Source organism: Diadema antillarum, unplaced genomic scaffold, assembly GCF_040938485.1.
Source record: "Diadema antillarum isolate AM-2024a unplaced genomic scaffold, OU_Dant_1.0 seq00000293_RagTag, whole genome shotgun sequence".
Taxonomy (NCBI): Eukaryota; Metazoa; Echinodermata; class Echinoidea; order Diadematoida; family Diadematidae; genus Diadema; species Diadema antillarum.
The window spans coordinates 818,216-842,308 of NW_027271319.1; the positions used below are offsets into that span (position 1 = coordinate 818,216).

At 40.7% G+C, this 24,093-nt stretch overlaps 1 protein-coding gene across 1 annotated transcript in view; it reads left to right on the forward strand.

Moving 5' to 3' along the window:
* The first annotated feature begins 209 nt into the window (after positions 1 to 209).
* The window catches only part of LOC139730137 (corticotropin-releasing factor receptor 2-like), a 72,832-nt gene continuing 48,948 nt past the window's right edge, over positions 210 to 24,093 (forward strand). The window contains exons 1-2 of the mRNA XM_071641038.1: positions 210 to 320; positions 22,144 to 22,318. Of these exons, the coding sequence (XP_071497139.1) occupies positions 22,144 to 22,318 (175 nt within the window). The 5' untranslated portion in view covers positions 210 to 320. The remainder of the gene's footprint in view (positions 321 to 22,143; positions 22,319 to 24,093) is intronic.

The window sequence follows — 24,093 nt, forward strand, 5'->3', positions numbered from 1 at the left end:
TCTACCTGCTTGTTACACCGGCAGTATTATTCTCCAACTTTCCGTGTGCTGATAAATCATCCTCCACCTAGTGCACGCCACGAGAAAACCGCCACGCCCCAACAACCAACTGCGCTCGTCAACAGGCTTCGTATCACGACCCCCGTTGGTTTCTCGGCGTGGAAAAAAAAACAAACAAAAAACAAACAAACAGACAGCGTTAAGAGGGACGTCGGGAGTGCTGTCATCTGGTGGCCAGAGGGTGGTCGTCGAAACCGCGCCCTTTTTTTTTTCTACTCCATCTCTGTAAGAAGACGTGCATAGACGATCGTGAAAGCGTGGTAAGTGAAGGAACGCCAATGGAGGCTTTAACCAAGCCTGTCTTCTAATGCGAGAGTTTTTCGTGTGTATTCTATGACCGTGATGTACGGTGACTTATTTCCTCCAGTCTCCCCGCTCTTGTCTCTCATTACGATTGGAAAGAGAAACGGCGCCGGTTTGTTAGGAGGAAGATTTTACGCATGTCGTTCACTTGTGTGTCTTTTTTTTTCTTTTACAAAATGCAAGATTTGGCTTAACTTTTTTTTTTTTTCCGGGCGGTGGTGGGGGTGGGATCTGGGCAAACAAATGATTGGAGACAACTGCTACGCGTTCCAAAGCTATAGCTTGGCAATGAATTTTTTTTTTTTTTTTAGGGAAGAGTTGCAACGTTGATACCCATAACATCGACCCAAAAGAGAGAGAAGTAACAGCGCTGGGTTAAAAGCACATATGAAGCCGTGTGTGTCTGATGGAATGAATTTAGTTGCAATATGCTAGGGTCAAGTTCGACGTACTTTGCCACGGCAGAGTGACAATAGAGCGGGATAGGGGTGGTCGGGGAGGAAGGGGATTCAGTTGTTATACAGATTTATTCTCGTGTCGCTTGCTTTCCCTCTTCCCCTCGCTGTCTGTTTTTTTTTCTCTCTCTCGATCGTCATTCTCGTGTTTGTAACCACATTTCATTGTCCCAGGTGTGTCTTGTAGTCTCCAAAGCGGCTGTTTGTTTGTCTTTTTTTTTCTGTTTGTTTATTGGTACTGCGTACTGCACCCTGCGTTGTTGCAGCAAAACATATCGTTCTCTGCTTTATGTGGTTTCTTGGAAGGGATAATGTCGCTGAGTTCTCAATCACAAGTGGACATCATAAAGTATGTTCCACCAGGCAGTGTTATCTGTTTGATGCATATTTAAAGATAATAAAAAGTTTTGGTACCTCAAAAGTTTCCTTGAATTTCCTTGCCTTAGTTTGTCTTTCAGGTTAAAGTACCTTTCATATAACTAACACTGTGAGACTTACTTACCCCAAAGTGTCCTCATGTCTTAGTAATCATGCAATTAACTGCGACCAGCAGCCCCATATGCGTAGCGACCAGCAGTCCCATACGCATAGCGTAATCGGGCTTCGCATTGTAGCATTCAGGATCATGACAGATTTAGTATCGCAGGATAAATGTCAACTTAAAATCCCAAAAATTCTTCAATTTGAAGACTTACCAATTAAGGCGAAGTATTGAAAACAGGCTTCGGGCAACGTTTGGTTCTGCCTATAGTCCCTTTCTGTTCGAATTGATGACTGAATGTGACTCGGTCGAGAGGACCTTGGGAGAGCTACCATACACTGAATACTACAGCCAGTGCATGCGAACACATCACATGCGCACAAATTTCAAATCCATCAACGGATAAGATGTTTGTGTGCGCATGCGCTGGCCGTAGTAGTCAGTGTAGTAGCTCTCCCAAGGTCCTCTCGACCGAGTCACATTCAGTCATCAATTCGAAAAGAAAGGGACTATTGGCAGAACCAAACGTTGTTCGAAGCCTGTTTTCAATACTTCAACTTAATTGGTAAGTCTTCAAATCGAAGAAATTTTTGGATTTGAAGTTGCCATTTACCCGCGATACTAATTCTGTCATGATCCTGAATGCTACAATGCGAAGCCCCATTTCGCTATGCGCATGGGTCTGCTGGTCGCAGTTAGCTATGCGTACAATGGGCTGCACGCTGCTGGTCGCAGACAGTGGTTTCGTACAATATTTATCGACGCAGTACGGCGACGGCTCTGGTACGAAACCATTATTGCATGATTACTAAGACATGAGAGCACTTTGGGGCGAGTAACTCTCACAGACAACGTACTTTAACGTGAAACACAAACCAAGACAAGGAAATTCAGGGAAACTTTTGAGGTACCAAAACTTTTTATTATCTTTAACAGTGAGATCTTAAAGATGGCCCTTCCCTTTTGCATTCCTTCTCAAATAGCACAGAACATGACATATTCCACCAGAATGACAAGACTACTGTAAATCTATAACATTTCTGTGATATTTGAAGGTTGTTAGCTGTTAAAATTCATATAATGCACCAAACGCTCACCGTAACGTATTCTGTGTACTAGGCGCAGCTGCATACGTTAATCCTCATGTGGTTGTAATATGATGCTTATACTTCGCACAACAGATATGCATGTTAAAGGACAAGTTCACCTTCATAGACATGTGGGTTGAGTGAATGCAGCAATATTAGTAGAACACATCAGTGAGAGTTTGAGCAAAATCGGACAATCCGTTCAAAAGTTATGAATATTTGAAGTTTCTGTTCAGTCACGGCTGGATGAAAAGACTACTATAGCTTGTGATGTCACATGAGTACAACGATATAAAGAAAGAATAAAGAAAATTCAACATATTTCCATTTTTCTCGCATAACAAAAGAACACTCGACTTCTCTCTTTCAGAAGACAGGGGGAATAATATTACCCTTAACATACGTCAGTAGCAAGTCGAAGAAATGTGCACTTTATTCCGAAAGTAAAATTTTGTGAAATATTCGTAACTTTTGAACGGATTGTCCTATTTTCCTCAAACTTTCACTGATGTGTTCTACTAATATTGCTGCATTCTCTCAATCCTTATGTATATGAAGGTGGACTTGTCCTTTAAAGCTGTCAGAAAAGAAGAATTCACTAGCTTCTCTTACTTTGTTATCAATAGCAAATAACAACACACCACATACATGAACTACATGTACAACTAAATGCATCACACAGGTCTGTAAAACTAGACTAGTATTTAGATTAGTAATTTTTGCGTAGTACGGAAAAATTATTCAAATCTTAAAGGTCAATTTAACTAAACAAATAAAGACCCTCTTCAGTTCAACATTTACAGGGGGTTTCCAAATAGTGTTTTCTTCAATACCTAAGTGTTCTCACCAATTTTTCAAAAATGTGCATGCAAAAGGGATTGGCTATCTTTAACAGAGCCTTGTTACCGCGACAACATCCGGGGTAACGTCCAGGTTACTTTTTTTTCAAGCCCTGCCTGTTAAAACGGTCCCCGCATAATGTTTCTCCTATGTTGTCGCGATAATTTTTTGTCAAATTCTAACCAAGCTAGGGTAATTACCGCGACATTACCCAGACATTACCCTGAAATTACCCAGATAACCCTTCTGTTAGAACGCAACTGCGGTAAAATTCATTTGATACATTGAATATGCATGTGCAACATTGCAGATAGAAAAATGATTGACACACTGCGCGCCGATCACGTGCATCGATACGACCATTGTGACCACTGAATAGTGATTGGCCGGTGGGCGGGGTAGTTGCATCAGTGGACACGCCCCCTTAGTAGAAAACTACCCGGAGAAGTTTTTCGGTGTGTGTCTGTTAAAAAGGTACCTCTAGCTCTCTCTTGCGGTTTTATTGCCAGAGGCGAGGAATTTTATTTTCCGGACATTGTCGCGATGTTGTCATGGTAAGGTCTGTTAAAACAGGGCTATAGAAGCTATAGAAGCTATAGAAGCAGAGCCCGTGGAAGTTGTTGTTTTGTGAGCGCATCCAAGAAATCTGTAGAATAGTAGTGGACAAATTTTTATGAAATAAGAATTATATGGCAGGTATTTAGATATTCTTTTGGTCGCAAAAGTGATGATCAGGTATCATGAATCAAGTCAGCATTCATTTGCAGTGCATAGACCCTTTAAGTTATTCTGAGTTCAAGTCAAGTCGATCTCCTTTTCTGTCATATAAATATTACGCTTTTGTTTGTATAATTTGTCTATTCCAGCTGAGAAACATAGGCAATAACTGAATAATATGCTATCGTTATAAACATCGATATATATATATATATATATATATATATATATATATACAAATTGTATATATATATATATACATTAGAGAAAGAGAGAGAGAGAGAGAGAGAGGGGGGGGGGGGGAGAGAGAAGATACAGCAAGGGGACACACACACACACACACACGCACACATTAAATCATTGAATATTGTTTTAGGGGCGGTTGAGGGACGAACTTTCTTCTACTTGCCAGCAGCGTCAGTTATTCCTGACAGTTTATTTGGGCAAGTTTGGGAAATGATTAGATGTGTATCTCCTCGCGCCTGTCAAAATGCGCTCACGTTCACCGTTATTTTTAGCCGACATGATTCATGGCTTCATACGCGACCCGCCAACTCGCTTAAATACACATGCAAACTCTCCGTCACACACACACACACACACACACACACACACACACACACACACACACACACCATACACCACACATATGACACAGATGCATGCTTCACCACATGCACCCATTATTGCGCCTGTCCATACACGCACAAACGACGCCACATATTAATATAACTTACGCAACTTGCAACTTACAACGAATACCGCAGACTACACAGTGAAAAAAAAAAATGCGAAGCACAACAAAAGTGGAACAAGACAACAAGAAGTTTTAACGTATGAAAGCATATCCTTAATTGTGCTAAGAAGAAGAAGAAGAAGAAGAAGCTAAAAAGGCCCCGGCTTGATTTGAAACCTTGAGCACGTGATAATTCCATAAACACATTCTGAATGCGGCCTGTCTCCGACGATATATCTGAACCTAACAAACCCCCTAATTATTCCGTTACCCTGTCGTGTTACCCGTAACTGACATTTCATGGTGAGTTCAACGAATCAAATCTCTCACCAGTACGACCGTCCTGGCTCACTTTGCGATCATTCTTCTTTACAGCCTTATGATAAGCATTGTAGCTACGTCACCAGCATGGTTACGTCAGTGAACGACACAAAAAGCTTGCGGAAGGTCTCCTTTAAATGAAAACTAAGCACTAGTTCACATGCAGTATCGAAGAATAAGACAAGATGCGGAAAAAAAAAAAATTCAGATCTTGCCTTGATGTAAAGTAGTGCTGCCAGCCAGGACGGGCGAGCACACATACATGAACACACGCACACATACGCACACTCAATTATGCACAATATGCAATTTTATATAAAGAATGTAGAGAGGAAAAAAACCCTAATTTGCTGTTTCATTTCTGTTTTGTTTGCAGTATCATCCTGGTTATATTGGGATGAGTATAATTATAGCACGTTAATGCGTTCAAAAGTCTCATTAATAACAACCAATATATAACGTACCATCTCATGACCGGGTATGACTGGACGGACGAATGATCCATGCTATATTGCTTGCCTCATTCGCATCAAGGCAAGCTGTTAAGAGCCGCCTCCTTTCGCAACCCAGCTCGAATGAGTACAGTGACATTTTGCTCACGTAATCAAAGATGTTATCACCGTAAATAGTCATGATTTCCTTCGAGACCGTACCGTATCAGTTGTCCCACGCTGCTGCAAGTGTTTCTGTTCTTTTCTTCACCTTCTCCATCGCCTTTTCTTTCTTTCTTTCTTTCTTTTTTCTCTCTTTACCCAATTTTTGCCGAGGAGCCGGCACTTTGGCGAGAGTGGTGGAATGTGTATAGTCGTTGGCTGGCTGCGGCGTTAGCCGAGACTGCACGGTTTCATGGATTATTTAATCGGTCTCACTTGCATTCACACCCGGTTCTGTGATTAAAAACGCGGAACCCAACCCTACCGCGCTGACGATAATGACTTGGTAACACCTAAACCACCACCGAAGGGGGAAAAAATGACAACAAAAAATCAAACGAATGAAAGGAAGAAGGAGATGTTGGGTATGTGGTGCGAACCAGACAGCTCAAGATGTCGATGCTGTTGTTGTTGTGTTTATCCTTCACGTTGTGAGAGAACATCCAGTAGAATGTTCGGAAGCTCTGGCGCCATCGTGCGTTTCGGTCAAGTTTTAAAAACCGACGTCGTGGCACAGATTACGTTGGGTGTGAGGGCAGTGTTACGCTGATACTGAAAATTGTCTGTTTGTTTGACAAAAGGGAGATATTTCCACTCGTGTAGCAATTTCAGATATACATCCGGTGATCGTGTATAATATATTTAAAAAAATGTATGTTCGATCATATTTTGTCTAGATCTTTGGCATTCAATCCGTAGAATTGTTATCATGGTTATATATGACATTGCGGAAATACGCGCAAACACACCCGTAACAATGCCCCCCAAAAATGTTTGATACAAGTTTTGGTAAACATAATGAGGAATGGGAAAGTTAACGATGTTATAAGTTTGATGCAAGCAGATACCCCAAGGAGACCAATTAATTTGTGAGGATAAGCTTTCGATATTAATGTCTTCTTCAGATTTATTTGTCTGTGCAAACATGGTATAATAGGGAAATAAGCATAAATGGAGGTATATACAACAGAATTAAGGAGCATTAAATGAAATGTGGCCAGGGCTTGCAAATTAATTTGACGTATATAATATGCTCGCAAATTTGTTTATTTATTCATTTACTTATTTATTCATTTATCTATTTATTATTATTTATTCATTCATTCATTTATTCATACTGCTCTTATTGCGTCAAAAGTTCGAAGAATGTGAGTACAAATTTGTCATGCATAATAATTAAGTTATGTATTTCCAGTACAAATCTGACTGACTAATGTATTATCTGGTAGTGGAGGTACATAACTGGTTTCGTGTCATGCAATACTTAGAACGACAGGTTGCTATGACTAGTACTTCTGTATTTCCGGTTAAATTCACATAGAAAATATAGCGATAAAGTGTCCATGCAATTCTAAGTGAAATATTAGATTTGCTTGTTTTCTTCTTTTTTTTTTACACCAAAGCCTGCGAAGCATTTTGTGTAAGTGTTTGTGTGTGTGTGTGTGTGTGTGTGTGTGTGTGTGTGTGAGGGGGTAGGGTTGGGTGTGAGGATGTAAGGATGTGTTCTGTACTCAGATCTTGTAGTGACAGCTCAAACAACATTGCGGGGATGTATAATGACTAGACGTCAATACCTTCATGTCGTTATCATCCCCACACATCTATAGCAATTATTAATATAGGACTCGAATCTGCTCCCGGGTGTCGCGTGTTACGCAGTTTCTCTGAATGGTATACGTCAATCATTACTATGCCACCTGATAAGCTGTAATTTACAGGCTTGATAATTATCTATTCATATCATTATCCTTATGATTCTCTATTGTGTGAATACGCAATCTGTCGCGTCAGTGTCGTCACAGCGGCGTGATGCCTTATTGATCATTACAGATTACAAAGCCGTTGAGAGTAGGCGAGAGAGAAAGAAAGTCTTCCGTATAATGAATTTACACACTATTTTCATCGTATATTGCAACTGATGAAACAGTTTTGCCTTCTCAGATGATTGGACCTCACATTTTGTTCAGAGTTTTCTGTGTACTTGTATGATGACGATGACTCGACACACTTTCATTTAAACGGAAAGTGTGTCGGGGAGGGGAGGGGCTGTCTTACTTCTCAATTCCCCGCTCCTCTATTTTGGGGATCTATCACCTGGGGCCCGTTGCATAAAACTTACCGTTGAATTTCAATGGTAACTACCATCAAAATTAGGCGTCACAGCCAATTAGCATCAAGGATTATAAACTTTACCGCTAATTTGAAGACTTACCGCTAGAAAGGAGCGGTAAGTCCAGCGGTAAGGGTTTTATGCAACAGGGCCCAGGTCTACTCCCACTTCGTTTAATACCCATTTGGTCTCAACCACGTCAAACGACATGGTCTAATCCTGTTTCGTCTACAACCATTTCGTCAAGTAAGCATAATATTATAATCAAACTGTCACTTAGTCTCAAATCTATTGCCATTTGGTCTTTATGCCCTATTGTCCAATCACCTGTTCGTCTAATATTTGATTCGTCTCAATCCCATTCGTCTAATATCCACTTTGTCTAATTGCCATTCCATCTTATTCGCACTTGGGATCCACCCAATAAGGCTATGTATCTCCACTTCGACAAGTTATCATATTGTCTAACATTGTCTAATAACCAGTTAGGCTATTTATCAACTATACTGTTAACCAGTTGATCTACCACTTGGTCTAATGCCCAGTTGGTCTAAATACCTATAGTATAATGTCCATTTCGTCCAATGTTCACGTTGTCTAACTATTTAATGTTTACCCAGTGGACTTCAGAAATTTGGAGGTTGTGTTTTTCCAATATGGGTCGTCTTGAGATCAACATGTGGAGTGCAAGTGATGGGGAGAATAATCATCTCGAAACTCACGGCTACCCTCTAAATTATTCGGATTGCGATGAAGTACCAAGCCAAAATTAGATTAGATATCTCCATACAAAAGATTTAAAAGTAATTTTGTTTGTTTGTCTCAATCTGATTTTTGACTGGTCCCTCACCACAATCTTATAGATTGATTTCAAAACAGGAATTTAGACAATAGCTGCTTATAAGTTATTTTTGTATTTTCATAGCCTTTTTCAGGAGTATGATTGCTGTACAACTTTATAATACATATAAGAGATATACATCCATCGAGGAGGTTGGAGAGAGGCGTTGTTTCCACCTCCCTGATGAGACATTGTATCTTCATGTCTATGATAATCAAATGAATCAGGGAGGAATGTGTATGTCATCCTATACCCCCTTGCGTAATTTTGCTTTCTACCCTCGTCATAGCGCCTGACACTGTAAAATGAACCTAATCTACACATGACACATCACTGGGGATGAAAATTATCTGATATTGACGCCGACTTGATTTTATAGTGAACTTCGCTCTTCAGCTAAACAAAGAGAAAGTTAAAAGAATGCACAGAGTGACTATATTTTATAGCCCCATGTTAGGACATCTATTGATTTTATGACACTAAACTTTGGTGTCCGGAGAAAGAATGTCTTTTTTCTTTAATCAAATCAATTGCGCTTAAAACTTTCCACAAACCAGGTATGTGGGCACGGAAGTCTAACATATGAGCCACATCTCATGCGGAGAATACGCAAATTGCACATGCAGGAACTAATAGACAGATGAAATCACAATTTATTTGGTAATACCACACAGAAAAGTCACTTCAACGGCAGCAAAGTCCGTATTATAGATATGATGTATTATTTGCATGTTGTCGACGAAACGAGAGTATACATAAATGTAAGCCCTGTTGGAAATAATTACAATTAGTTGAGAAGGTGACGACCCAAAACGGTGTTTAGACGAAAATGCTAATTGGATTGTAGACTAATTGGAAATTAGATGAAATGGCAGGAGACTAATTGCCTGTTAGACCTATACTGAAATATAGACCAATCGGGCAGCGGACCAAGCAGTAATTAGCCAAAATGCCCTTGGACGAAAAGATGAATAGCTGACTATTATGGAATTTAGACGAACTGGGCTTTTGTTTGTTTGTTTGTTTGTTCATTTTTTCCATCTGAGAAGATGGCTGAATAGCCCATATTCAGCTATGTTAAGCTAGTCTTTCATGGGGTCCAGTTGGATGTGAGGCGGGACCACTTCACCTGGTTAAACACCCTGCTCGTGATGAATGAATGAAGCGGGATCTTTTACGTGCATGAGTTGTGATTCTCTGACACACGGGGCCTCCATTTTATGTCCTATCCGAGGGACAGAGTGTTTTGCCTCTTGCTTGCGGGGACGGTATGATTACACACAACATTGCTCAGTCCAGACTCGGGTTCGAACCCGGGTTGCTTGGGTCGGAGGCAGACGCGCTACCGATTGAGCCAACTCACCGCTAAACGGGCATTTGTCGAAATTGATAGTAGACCAATGAATTTAGCCGTAGCGATGTTAGACGAACTGGAAAGTAAATTATCTAATAGTAAGCCAAGTGGCAATAAAACCGTTATTTCTCTCTTTCCAAATGCATGATTAGTCTTTTCTCATTCTTGATAGCCGTGCATTTTCATTCCTCTCCCGACCTGGTTTGATAAGCACTTAACCAGAATATGGTCAACGAGAGGGGGAAAAGAGATAAAATAAGCGAAAGAAAAGAAGAGAAAGAAATATTGCAATGAACGCCTATCCTGAATTAAAGAAACTTTGGAGGTTAAGATTGTTGGAAAAGAAAAAAAGGAAACAAGTATTCTGATTGCTATTAAGACGAATCGGATGCGCGTTGCTATATATTCATCCGCGCGCCTAAGCGAGCGTGGCGTCGGCACTTAGCTGTTGCTCCGCTGGTGCATGTACACACCCTCGAGATTTGCTGTTTGACGATACCATACATTCAGAGAAAAGGGGCGATCGGGGTGTCTTCTGCTGTATGCCCTTTATAATGAAGAACGTGCTTGGAACTCCAGTCCTGGCGTGGTCTGATTTTATGGCCATCGTTTTCGCGGATCACGACGGGAAATAAATCACAAGTTTGTTCCGGCGAAAGCGTCTAGAAAGATGTAAAAATAGAAAGAAAATGAGAAGAGCGAGGATGTTCGTTAAACTCGTTGCAAATTCGTCTGGCTTTATAGGCCATTAAAAAAATAGGGAAGAGAATACGTGTATAGGGAGGGAGAAGACGAAGGGGCAACAAAGATAAACCTAAGCAAGGCAAAAAAAAAAACACCAACAACGACAGCAACAGTACAATATCAAAGACGTCCCGGACAACATTTGCTACGAGCAGCTAAAGAGTTTGGCTGACTAGAAGTAATAATACGCCGTGGTTCCTTAGTATCTAGTATATCACTCTGTTCTTCGGGTATAAAGCGGTTTATCGCCAGTGTGCCAACAGCTGTTGTGCCTAATACCCTCTCCATCTAGTCACATTAATTATGTTTTATTTACCCGTCTTCTCTTGCCTCCAAGGCCGCCTACTTGTTATTTCCATCTTATTTTCTATACACGTATCATGACTAGACTCTGAATTGCCCTCTATCCACTGCTTTAATTGCTCCGCTAATTAGTTTTTTTTTTTTCCTCCGTTGCCACAGTCATCCTCAGGATGTCAAACCCCGGCCTTGCTACAACTGCATCCACTCTCCTTTCTGGATGAGTAGTCTAAAAGTTGTTCATTCTTCATTAAAGTACAGTGTCTGATTTCCATGAGATCAACGACCTAGAGAAGGTCATATCATTCGAGTGTGTGTATGTATGGTTTATATGTAATGCCTTTGTATGTGTGTTATATTCCGTGTTAGTTCCATCAACTTGTCCATCGATCAATTACCAATTCCGCATGTTACCCAATCACCTTGTAGCACCAAAACACTATCAGCTCTACACTCTCATACAAAAATCAAACAAGTAAACAAACAAACAAACAAACGTAGGCCTAATGGGTCAGCTGTAATGTTGGCGATAACGAAGCTGTTTGATGAGACATACAGTAATTCACCGACAGTGCAACATCCAGAAGCGCGTACTTTCATTTGACAATCGGTTGTTGTAAGTGTATCAGGCTGGAACCTATACTCACAAAAGGGGTCCATAACAATTGCTGGGGTGTTTTTTTTTTTCAACATTACATCTGGGACAGTCAGATTCGACGCACGGATTCTTCGATTCGTGTTTCATCTGTCGCTCGGCGTGTCTGACAGCCAATGAAGGAAACGATTGGTTCAAACCTCAAACCTATCTTTCGCCATCAGCAAGATCGGCAAATAGACACAGCAGCCGACCACTTTTCTTCAATCAACCTGGAGCTATTTGCCAATCGCCAGCCGGAGGAGAAGAACTTGGAACAAAACTCGCCACTCAAGCTGTGCGGGCGTAAAATGTCCTTCCTTTTTAACTCACGCGCCCAGCACGCGGTTATCCACCCACTTCATTCAGGGCAATTGACCCCGGCTTACTTATCGCATTCTCAATCAAGTGTAATAGATACATTCCTGCATGTAAATTCATAAGGCCCGGCATCAATGATGTATAGTATGCTTGTTATATAGCCTGAACAGGAAGAAAAACGCCTTTGCAGAGTGTCGAAACTATCAAAGATGATGATATCGTCCTGCTTCTGGGCCTATTGTTCAATTATTCCTTTTGTCTGTCGTTACGTGGGATCGTTGCCAAATTTGACGTCACATTTATTTTTTTTGCCTAGAGAACCCTAAGTATCTAGAGACAAATAATAGGAGGGTGGAGGGGTGGGTTAGATACCATCAACTGTACACCAAGGTATTCCCACAATACAAGCTCATGTTATGTGCGCTAAATAAGCAATATAACAATAGGTAGATCTCCTGGTTTCTAAGATCATTCTTTGTTTTTATTTAGTTATATTTCAATACACCATAGGGTTCTCTAACAGTAGTCAGGTTATCGGCACTAACCAAAAAAAAGACAAATTCATCTAGATTTGCCGAAAAGGTAAACAAAAAAGATGGAAAATGTATTTGTATCTTCAGTAGATTTAAGAGATGAGAATAGATGATTATATTTGCAAAGTTTGACCTCAAACCGAGTGAACTTTATTGTTGTCAATTTAAAATATCTGCGTTTAAACCTACGAAAAAAGAGAAAAAGATGTGAAAATATGAATCTTCCTATAAAAACCTCAAGAATTCTTGTTGCGACAAATGGGGTGTCATTTGAAAAAAAAAAAAGGTTTAATTTGCTGTAACTAATGATGGACATTATCTAAATTGCTTTAAGCTGGCGCTTAACCCACTTTGCGATAAAACTCCTCATTCATTGTGTTTGATTATTTTTTTACTGTTATTGTAATACCGATGATCGATAGATGGATACCAAGAAAGGAAAGATGAAGATTGAGCAGATAACATAAACTGATTAATAGACCGAAGAATGCACGATTGACCTAATAATAGAGATGCGCATTCCGATTCTCTATGACCTCTTTGCGTTTTCTTTTCTTTGTTTCTTGTCTTATCCGTTATTGTTGTTGTTGCAGGGTTTGTTGTTGTTGTTTTTTTGTTCTGACGCTGGCTAGAAAGACACCCCGTCATCATTCCGTCGTGCATTGAAAACTACTCCCTTTTACTTACAAACGATGTATTAACTCCTAATGTGCTGAAACCGATTACTTTCGCTGATTACGCGCCGCTCGCTCGCTCGCTCAATCAATCACCCAGATAAATCAGCCAGCTCATCAGCGTTGGACTGCGGAGGAAAAAAAAAAGGGGGGGGGGCGGATGAGGGCGGGAAAATCGGAGTAGAAAAAACAAAACAAAATAAAACAAAACAAAACAGGACAATACAGAGCAAACCAAAACACTTACACAGACATTGCATATAGGGTACCAACATATTGCAAGACGTGTCATTAAGATTACATGGATTCTAATAATTATATTCTAATTCCGTCCGCAAAATTCTTTTTCTGTGTTCTTCTGTTACTAGAATCCAACTCAAAAGACTAACATTAAAAAAAATCAAAACAAGTAAGGCTACTGTATTCTAAATTTCGGAAATAATTTAGTTACCTTACGAAATTTAACAATTCCCTTATTTTCGCTTTGAATGTTGATATGATGCTAATGCGTACAAACATTATTGCGGGAGTTATACATCGATAATAATCGCCAATTCGATTGAAACAATTATTGTATGTAAAACGTTCGCATTCCACAATAATTTTTGTTGTTGTTGTTTTTGGATAGTCCATTTGTGTTGGGTTTAACATTATTTTAAACCTTAAAGTCTGCTTTCGCAGAATCAGACCCCAACTATAATCCATGTCTGGCGACTTTTTGTTGGTCTTGTGATGCAGATTCACGTATAATTATACCATGTACTATTTTGTTGAAAGTTCAAAGCTGCTTTGACAATGTTTGATGATAAAAATCATTCTGAATTGTAGTATAGGATTGCTCTTTAAAACTTTTTTTTTTCCCTGTTGAGTTCATTGATCTTCCCTAGCCATTGATCTTTGCAATGAAAAGGTAAACCAGGTGCGTCGGCCTCCGTAACATTGCTAAACAGCGCTGGTCTCCACTCACGATAAGCATTTGCTACAGCCTTTTTATACCTCCCCCCCCCCCCCCCCCCTCCCCCGTCCCCTACCATCATCACGGCCACTTTTTTTTCACCCTCTGGTGGACTTCCGTCTCAACGCCACGCCATGCAACTAGAAAAGCTACTCACGGAAAACGGCGTATTGACATTTTGATGTTGCTCAACGGCGCCCACCTTGTCGCACAACACACACCTGGAAGACGTCCCGCGTGTGTGTGTGTGTGTGTGTGTGTGTGTGTACGCGAGGAAGTGTATTGATTGTGTGTGAGAGAGGGTGTGTGTGTGTGTGTGTGTGCGTATGTGTGTGTGTGTCCTTGATGGGTGACCGTGATCGTCCGCTGTCCACTAATCAATCTGGCATGTAAATCGAGAAGACCTCAGACGGATGGTGTCACCAGTGGGACTCTTAAAGAAACGGGCAGAAAGATGAGGAGGCGAAAAAGGAGGAAGAGGAGGAGGAGGCGGAGGGACAATTGAAAAGAGGGTAGAATAAAAAAAAGAAATATAACAAAAAATCATTACCGGCGTGACTGCGTGGATCTACTTGGTCCTGACGGGGGGATCAAACGACACGAGTGAAATAAATCAATGGTAAGGCTTGGGTTTCGAGGATGCGCAAAAAAGGGGTGCTTTTTACGGACCAAACGACCTGCGCGTATCGGGTGCACCTCGTTCGAAGAGGCCCTCGCGTCATTGCAGCACCTGCACAAACTTTTCTTCTTCCTGGGAGAATCACTGAGCGTGACCTGGCATGCCGATGCACGATGTAGTGGACATCACTTCTATTCGGAGGTCCAAGCATTTCTTCCTATGTTACTTCTGACTTTTTCTCGGTGTTTTTTTGGTACTTCATCATTTCGAGTGCGCCCCATTGTTTGCGAAGTGACGATAATGTTCAGACGGCGGACCGTCCGATCAAACATCAGTCCATCGCGCGGACTTTAAGGTCTTCATTCAAAAGCCGCATTTGAATGGTGGTTAGCTCTGTGCCGTTGCATGTAAAGGCTGGGGTTAACTCAACGATGTATCTACTATTGATATCAGTGTATTTGTTGAGAGTTTTCTTTTAACGTACATATCAGTTAACACGATCATTAAATTGATGTGAAACACTGGTTTAATAGTGTTCGCATTAAAAATCACACTGCAGCGGTGATAACTTTCTTTCTCTTTGTAAGTCTTTCTCTACCTGCCTGTTTTTATGCCTGTCAGTCTGTCTGTTTGTATCTATCTCTGTCACTCTCTCTGTCCTCATTGCTTTAGACGTCGCTGCTAATTTTGTTTGAGATACACACTAACACATTTTTTATTTGTCGAACGCATGCATACGGTGTAAAACGTTGCTTTATAATAGACACCAAACTCACTGCTCTGAAACCTTAGTGCGATGAGTAGCGCTCACGATTTTACCGATTTTACCACTTGCCTCCAAGCATGTCGTATCGAGTTGCCGAGTTTAGTAACTATTTTGGCACACCACATTCCCGTGGTTTAGATGAAGCAACGGGTGAACATTCCTCATGAAAGAGGAACAACATCCTAACAGGGCCGAAGAGGCATCACCTTCCTATTATCCACAGCTCATCTGACCATAATTCGAGCTATAGACAGAGAGATTTAGAACACAAGGCATCAAGTTCATGTTCGTAATTTGTCAAGCACTCCCCAGAAAGGGAGGCAAAATGATTGTGTTGTTCAAGAGGGAGTTTATAGCAGGGTTCTATTGATTTCAACAAACAAAACAAAACAAAAAGAATGGCGTGATGACGTCATCAGAAATGAGAACAGGGAATCATTGGTCTTTCTTTTTTCTTCCTTTTTCTACTTGGTCGTCCAGTCACGTTTGCGACCCGATTTATATGAGCCAGACGAGCGCTTGTTTTCTTGCTTTGTTTTTTACCCTTTTACTTTCCCCACTAAAGTGTCTCGCTCCAGGGATGATTATAAAGTTTTGTTTGGTCCTCACGAGCGGCTGTTTTGGAGTGTCGGCTTGCCGAGTCGCTATCGCGTCGCAAAGTGTGCGGCGTCGTTGGGAACAAGGGGAGACGGTAATCGCAATCTCGAAGATGTATTGGCGTCACCAATAACAAAAATGTTCGGATGTCTCGGATGCAGGATAAACACCGTTCGCCTCATCACAGCCCGTTGGCTAGAAACTGCATCTACGTCTTCTTCCTCTCTTCCTCCTTCTTCTATTCCTTCTTCTGCTCCTGTCGGATACCGTTCGATTAGAAGTGGGACACGCTTCAGTTTCCGAAACTGAAGATGGGGAAAAATCGAGGAATGGGCTTTGGTTAAGCGGTGTAATGAGCAGCAATGATCTGATTTGTCAGTAGGGGGCGGGCTCCTCTGGGGGGAAAAATAAAGGGGGGCACTGCGAGTGTGGCGGCCCCCGGGGTGGCCCGGCCCAGGTATTCTGAATCAACAACCCCGTCAATCGCCCCGCGTACCACAGGGAGGGGTATTCCCTCGTCTGCCACCAATGTGTCACTCTGTTGTCCTTCCGCCTGTGTGAACACAACTCCTCAAACTAAACATCGTATAGGGGGTATCCAACCACACCCCCCTTCCTGTCTTTCCCTATGTCTCCCCCCTCTCTCTCCCCTCCCTCATCTCACTCCCCTCTCTCCCCACCCCTATCTCTCCCTCTTCCTTTTTCTCGTTGTCTTTTTCTCTCCCACTGCATCAGGGGCAATATTCGAATAGGCCTTTTTATAGAGATCATAAGTTTTTAAGGTTTATGTCATTTTTTTTTTGGGGGGGGGGGTGAGACGATGTGAAACCTCTTGTAAGAAATGAAAAAGCATGTAATTCCAAGAGGAATTCAACGTTTATTTTATGAAAATATATTGCTTTTGAAATGACCGAGATGTGTAGAAGAGCGATCCTAGCAAAAGGTGGGACCCATCCTTTATTACCATCACTTTGTTTTACTTTGTGTGTGGATGTTTCAGCCATTCCATAACCGATTTCCATCAAATAAATCTGGAAGTCCTCTTAGAATGGTATGTTCTATACTACTTCAAAAGTTGTTTCTTGGTATCTCACAAAAAGTTAAAAGCCACCTAATCCTCATGTCTACCAATGCTATACCATCCCTTTAAACATTAAACCCACATCCATACGTAAGTGGTGTGTTACACCGTTACCTGAACAAAGTTGCGGATCACAATAGGAAGAAATAATGTTCATAAGGCCTACTTTGCCAATAAAACCTTCACATTTTCTAACTTTTAATTCTTTTCAAAAATATCTTTTTTTTTCTGATGAAGTAGGGTCAATGATAATTATTCATATCAATTTAAGGCTTAGCATCCGACAATTTCATATCTACCTTAAACAAAACAAAAAACATTTTCCCGAAATTATATGGTGTTCGTGGTGACGTATGACACACAAACATCAATAACCGTGTGTGATGCGTGTGTATTGTATGATAGATAATGGGGTCATTTTTTTTTTTTCGTTACGCAACGTGCATATCCTCAGTCAAGGTAAATTCATTCGCTGTGACAGCATCGAAATGCCAGTCTTCCGTCATCACACAAACAAATTCCCGAAAGCGAAAAAAACAAAACAAATCAAAACAAAAACAAGCAAAAAAAAAAAGTTGCGCGTGGGGTCAAACAGAAGTAATTACCATTAGGCATTTTATCTGGGTCATATTTCACTTCCTATATGCTAGAAATGAGGGTATATTTGGACATCTTTTTTTTTTTCTTCTTTCTTTACTCTCGATCCGAAACATACGCTATTGAAATGAATCAATCCCCAGCCCCGACAAGCTTTCGGCGTGACGACATTTCTATAAAGCGAAAAGAGATGAATTTCACATATTGGCACCGCTATCGCCAGCTCTCAAAACTACCGCCGCCGCCAGAGCTGCTTCAGTCTCTAAAACCCGGTGTGGTAGTTGTCGTCTTTTTTTCCCTCGTATTTTTTTTTCTCACCTGAACTTGAGGATGCGCTCTGCTATACATTGAACAGGTGAGTTTCGCACCATCATTTTTCTTTTAATTAAAATTCTGCATCCCAATCCAGTGTAGCATAGATCGAAGAGATACGCAGGTGTCGTGACTTCCTTTTTCCCAACACAATTCTCACATTTCGATGCGTGTGTCAGCGATTGCGGTGTGATATAGCCAATGGTATATCATCAAGTTACATTGCAAGGATCTCCGCAGGTAATGTATCTAGCCAATAAGTGCGCTGTATACCGCTGGAAAGCAAATACGCTAAAAAGTGAGATTAAATCATGAATTGAATTCAAACCTGCATCACCAGACATTCTCTCTACCGGCCACTTTGATTTACTGAACGAGAGAAGTCCCGATGAGAAGAGATAGACGCAGATGATATCTGCGGAGATAAAGTTACTTGTCACAGACATTGGTAGACTAAAACACAACATAAATCAAGTTAAGTTATGATATATGTGCGTTACATCAATGTAATTTGAACCTGGCTATAATAATTATGTAAGCAACTGAAGGGGACCAGAATTGCTCATTCGTGTTTGTGGGTTTTTTTTTTTTCTTCTTCTTTCTGTGCAGACGCATATTCACACAGACACACACATATTCACTTTATGCATAGACAACAGACATTAATACAGACACAGGCACCACACACACACCACACACACACACACACACACACACACACACACACACACACACACACACACACACACACACACACACACACACACACACACACACAGTGAGACACAAAGGCTCTTTTTATAATATAAAATATCAGGAAGTGAAAGAGATGCGGAGAGAAACGGATTCCAACAAAAGTCAACAACGCCACCGATGGCGCAATTCCGCCACTTCAGTTCCAAGCATCGTCGCGCGTCCGATTTCTCTCTGCGCCGGAGGGGCGCATTCTTCCGTATAAAGGCCGCAAACGTTTGCATATTTTTCCCGCGTAAAAATACCTTCGGCAGATTTGATTATCAGTCCCCGCGCCTTGGGCGAAATGTGACCATTTAAACTCATGGCGTCTTATCATGTTTCGCAAAATCCAAACCAACGCAATCAAACCGGGGGGCCGCTATTATGAGCGAAGGAGAATAATAAAAAAAAGGTCACCGCCATCTCAATATCTTCCCCTTCTCTCTCCCTCTCTATCTCTTCTAAAACTCTCTTTTCACTTTCCTCCAGCGCTGGGCGACAAAACATAAACTTCGATGCTGGAGTCGTTTTTGTTTAACCAGCCAAGTGTATAAACCACTTTGTCTCCACGCCACTCTCTCATTTTTTTCTTCTTGGTCTTGTCATTCAACTTAACTATTCCTGTCTCAATTAGTTCAGGGAGATGCTCACCTCCCTGATTCGTTTCACATGTTTTATCGTATCTTCATAACATCAACGTTATGTTCTTCTCTCTACCCCCCCCCCCTCCTCTTCCTCGATTACATCATTTTCTTCCTCATCTGTGCGGGTACTGGGGTTTAAGCTGGATTCTTCAATCATACGAATACTGAAGTATGTCGAGCAGAATTAAGCAAACAAGGAATTTGAAAATAGAAGCAAAAAAAGGGGCGAAGGGAAATGATATAAAGGAAATAGTACTATTTCCCAGAGGCGTTTGACGAGTAATTTAATCTTCCAATTGGGCCATTCTCATTTGAGGGCGGAGGAGCGTGCATAATGCATTGATGGCGACCGAATATATGTAAGAGAGAAAGAGGGGGGGGGGGGGGAGGGGGAGAAAGAGACAGAGATAGATCTCTACGTTAAAAAAAAAGAATGCATCGCTAGTTGGAAAGTCGCTGCATCGACTCTGACCCCATTCGCCCCGGCTTGCCTCGGGGATGCCAGCGTCCTTGAGAGGTTCGGAATGGGAGCAGCGTCTGCACTACAAAAAATGTGTAGTCCGAGGTTCGAATAGCTCCGTGTCGAGTGGGAGGAAAACGAAGTTACCAGAAGGGGCGAGGTCCTGCCGACTATCACCGTTGCTACATGTATGTTCGTGCCGTCTGATTCATTTTGAAGCGCACAATTCCACACCAGGTCGATGGTTTTAACCACAGAAAGAAAAAAAACAGACTAACAGAATGATAATGAGCTCAATCGAAATCACACACAAGATGAGAAAATAATCGAATCTTATCCTTAAAGTTACAAATGTTTTCAGACGACACAATTTGGAAGGGGCAATGATGTAATGAATTCAAAACTCTCTGACCCATTCGTACATAAACGAAACAGGTTAACTGAAACGTTATTTCTGCGATTGAGAGATTGAAGATTTAGCAACATCAACCCCTTTCCCCTGCCTGTGTGTCATCGTTGCTAGGTTACGTACGACAAAGCTGCGGGATTCAAATGCAAAATAAACATACGTACCGATTTCACTTGAACTCAGGTGATTTAGTAAAAATATCTATAATACTATGAAGAGTAAATTAAGGGCTTGTGAGTTAGTACCAAGTCATAATCTTAATTTCCTATACTTTAAGATGTGATCGCATCATTCAAATCAGCGATTTCCGAAAACTTGAAAATCTTATTATTCTCATATCCTTCGAGTTTTAGGTTTGATAACAACAACAACGACGACGACAACAACAACAACAACAACAACAACAGCAACAACATTATCACCATCAGTAGCAGCAGCCACAGCAACAACGCTATTATTCTATACATTGCACCTTAAAGGATGTGGAGTTATGAGAAAAGGGAGAAGGTGAAATCGAATATTGATGTACTCATATTAGGTTGCGTCATACTGTAGAGTCAGAAGTGCCTTAACTTACTAATTGCGTTGTTTTCAGGGTTGCGTTTTAACTATTCTCTGATTATTTTCATTTTGTGTGACTTTGTGTGCGCATACGTTCATATCTAGCATTTAAAAGTATGTATCCACGTCATTCCTTTCATTTAAGGATCGAAAGAAAATGTTTGCGTGTTTTTACAGTATTTGACATCAATGTCCCTCAATGGATTAAAGTGCATCCATGATCTATTTTAACATCATTGCAGAATAATGATTTTGATCACAGTTTGGCTTTGTTTCACTTATTCTCCTGAGTTTTACTTCATACAGAAGAATACATTAGAACCCAATGTCATTCTAGAAGCTGAAACTTAGGAAATGTTACTCCTGTCATTATTTAGCCATTGATATATGACAACATAGCCATCCGTCCACTATTAATCAAAATATTTTGTCTATCTCTCTTTCTATCTATCACTGTATCTATGTACCACTTTATCTATTCATTTATCTATATATTTATTTATCTATCTATCTATCGATCTATAAATCTATCTATTTATCTACCTATCTTTCCATCTATCTATCTATCTATCTATCTATCTATCTATCTATCTATCACTCTATCTATCTATTTAATCTGCCTATATCTTTATATTTCTCTATCACTCTCTTTCTCTCTTTCGAAATCTCGTTCCCTGATGTGTTCCCTGGTATTGTGACAGGAGAAAAGGAGGAAGCGCGCGTGGGGAGAGGCAGGGCGCTGGGGAAGAGGATCTCATTTCAGTACCTTGAATATTCATGAACAAGGGATGCGATCCTCTGGCGCCTTCCCTCCAAGGTCGACCCGATGGGTTTGCTCCCTATGAAGATAAATCTTTCTATTCGCGGCTATAACTTTCTTCCATCAAGAATCATTAGCCTAGTGTGAGACATGGTAATGCACACACATGCAAAATATATGAATACATACAAAGTTATTATCAACACTACCACTACCACCACCACCACCACCACCATCATCATCATTATAATCATCATTATCATCATCATCATCATTATCATCATCAAAGGTAGCATCATGTTTGTGTTTTGTGTTATCAAGACAAATTTCAGCACTGGTAGCGGTGATTATGATTCCTTATATCAGCACAACAGCATAGCACATGACCACGATGACGTTGAAGATTATGGCGTTAACACCTTGCGCTCTTACCCACTTACCTTCCATTCGTCTTATAATGCATTTTGAAATGATCATTACAGATGCTGCGAACGGTTCTTTATCTGCTGTTGATGGCGGCCGGCATCCGGCACGTCACCGGCCAGGACTCGGTCGCGGACGAGGACGAAACCCTCCAGCAAGCCTTGCAACTGGCCAAGCAATGCGAAGCTCAGTACGTCAATTTCACGTTCGAGGAGGGCGACGAACACTATCAGGGTAAGATATGAACTTTTGAGATATCCCTTCCCATATCTTTCTCTCCCGTCCCGCCCCCTCCCCTCCCCCTCTCTGTTGCTATTTCTTCAGCTATTTCTTCAGCTTCAGCTGAGTTATACAATAATGTGCAATTTTTTGTTTGTTTGTTTGTTTTTATTGTTCCATATTCCATGTTTCAACAAATAAACCATAAACATAACAAACAGAAAATGAATGGGTGAACTGCCGCATAAATGTGAGGAATCTACAGAGAAGCATTGCTTGTAGGGTGTAGATTCCCAGATGCTGATATGAAATGAATTCTCACATGAAGTTTACAGTCGAAAGGAGTGACAATTTATGAAGAAAGGAAATACGGACGTCGAAGAATATAAAAAAAGAAAAGAAAAGAAAAGAATGTCTGCAACAGAAGACTTCTAGAGAGTGGCGTGATCACCCGAGCGAGGCACACGTCAGATACAATGACGGATATACAAAGTATGCACAGAGAGATTCCACAATAAATTAAACAACAACAACAACAACAACAACAACTAAAGTTGATGCTATGTTGATGATATGTCTCCAAAACGGAAGAGGACACCGTCAATATATTGTATCATACATCCCAAACAAGTAGTCAGTGTTTCTGTTTTATAGTACGAAATATTCAATAGGGAACAAAACTCAAATGAATTATATGCAAAGTGACTGAATGAAGAAATTATAGTAGAAATCATCGGTGAGGTTAGAGGAAAATCGGACAAGTAGTTCAAAAGTTATGAAATTATTTTACAGTTATGGTATACCGCAATCGCTTGAACATACGCTTACAACAATGCGTGGTGTTGTATATGGATACACAAGGATATAAAAAGAATAAGAATTTTCTTCCTTTTCGTTTTTTATGAAATGTATACATTCCTTTCACTTGTTCCTGACATATGTCGAGGGTAATGTAATTCCCCCTGCCTTCTAATAGGAAAATAGTTTAAATTCTCTTTGAATAATCTTTATATTCAATTATAATTGTCCAACTGTGACATCACGAACTGTTGCAGGCTTTTTGCACAGAGATGGCTGTACCGAAACTTTACAAATTCATAACTTTTGAATGGATTGTCTGATTGTCCTCAAACTTCAGTGATTCCTGCATTTATTCAATTCAGATGCAAACTTAGGTTGAATTTTTCCTTAAAATATATATATATATTTTTTTCAATGCAGAGAAAACCTACACATTAATTTTCATTCGATTGATTCACTGGAGTTGTTTCAGCAAGTGTAAAACTTTAGTATATGTAGAATTACACTGTAAAAATAATACAAGGTTGTTTGTATAGCCCGATTTTGTTGTTGTTGTTGTTTCGACTGTTTCAATGCAGATGCAGCTCACTGATTGTGATATGATACCTTTGCGCCTGTAATTGTGCGCTCGTTCGCCTTTTGCATCTTTTGCCTCTGTTTGTTAATTTATTTTCTTGGGCGCCGTTCGAAGCGACATCTTTTTACTATCCGCTCCGGATCAGCTTCGAGGATGTTATCAATAACGACGACGGATATTGATGTGATCCAATTTCCAAGGTTATATATCACTGTGTTGTTTGCTTGTTTCTTTTTTCTTTCATTTATTTCGGATGTCCTAAGATGTATGTCGGTGAATTGATTCGCGGTCTCTCGATCGAATGCCACCGCAGCGCGCGATCGGCAGGCAGGGACGTGTGGGCTTTGGCGGGGATTCCGCCAAAAATCGTTCGCGGAGCATTCAGCGGTCAAATTTAATTTAGTGCCCAATT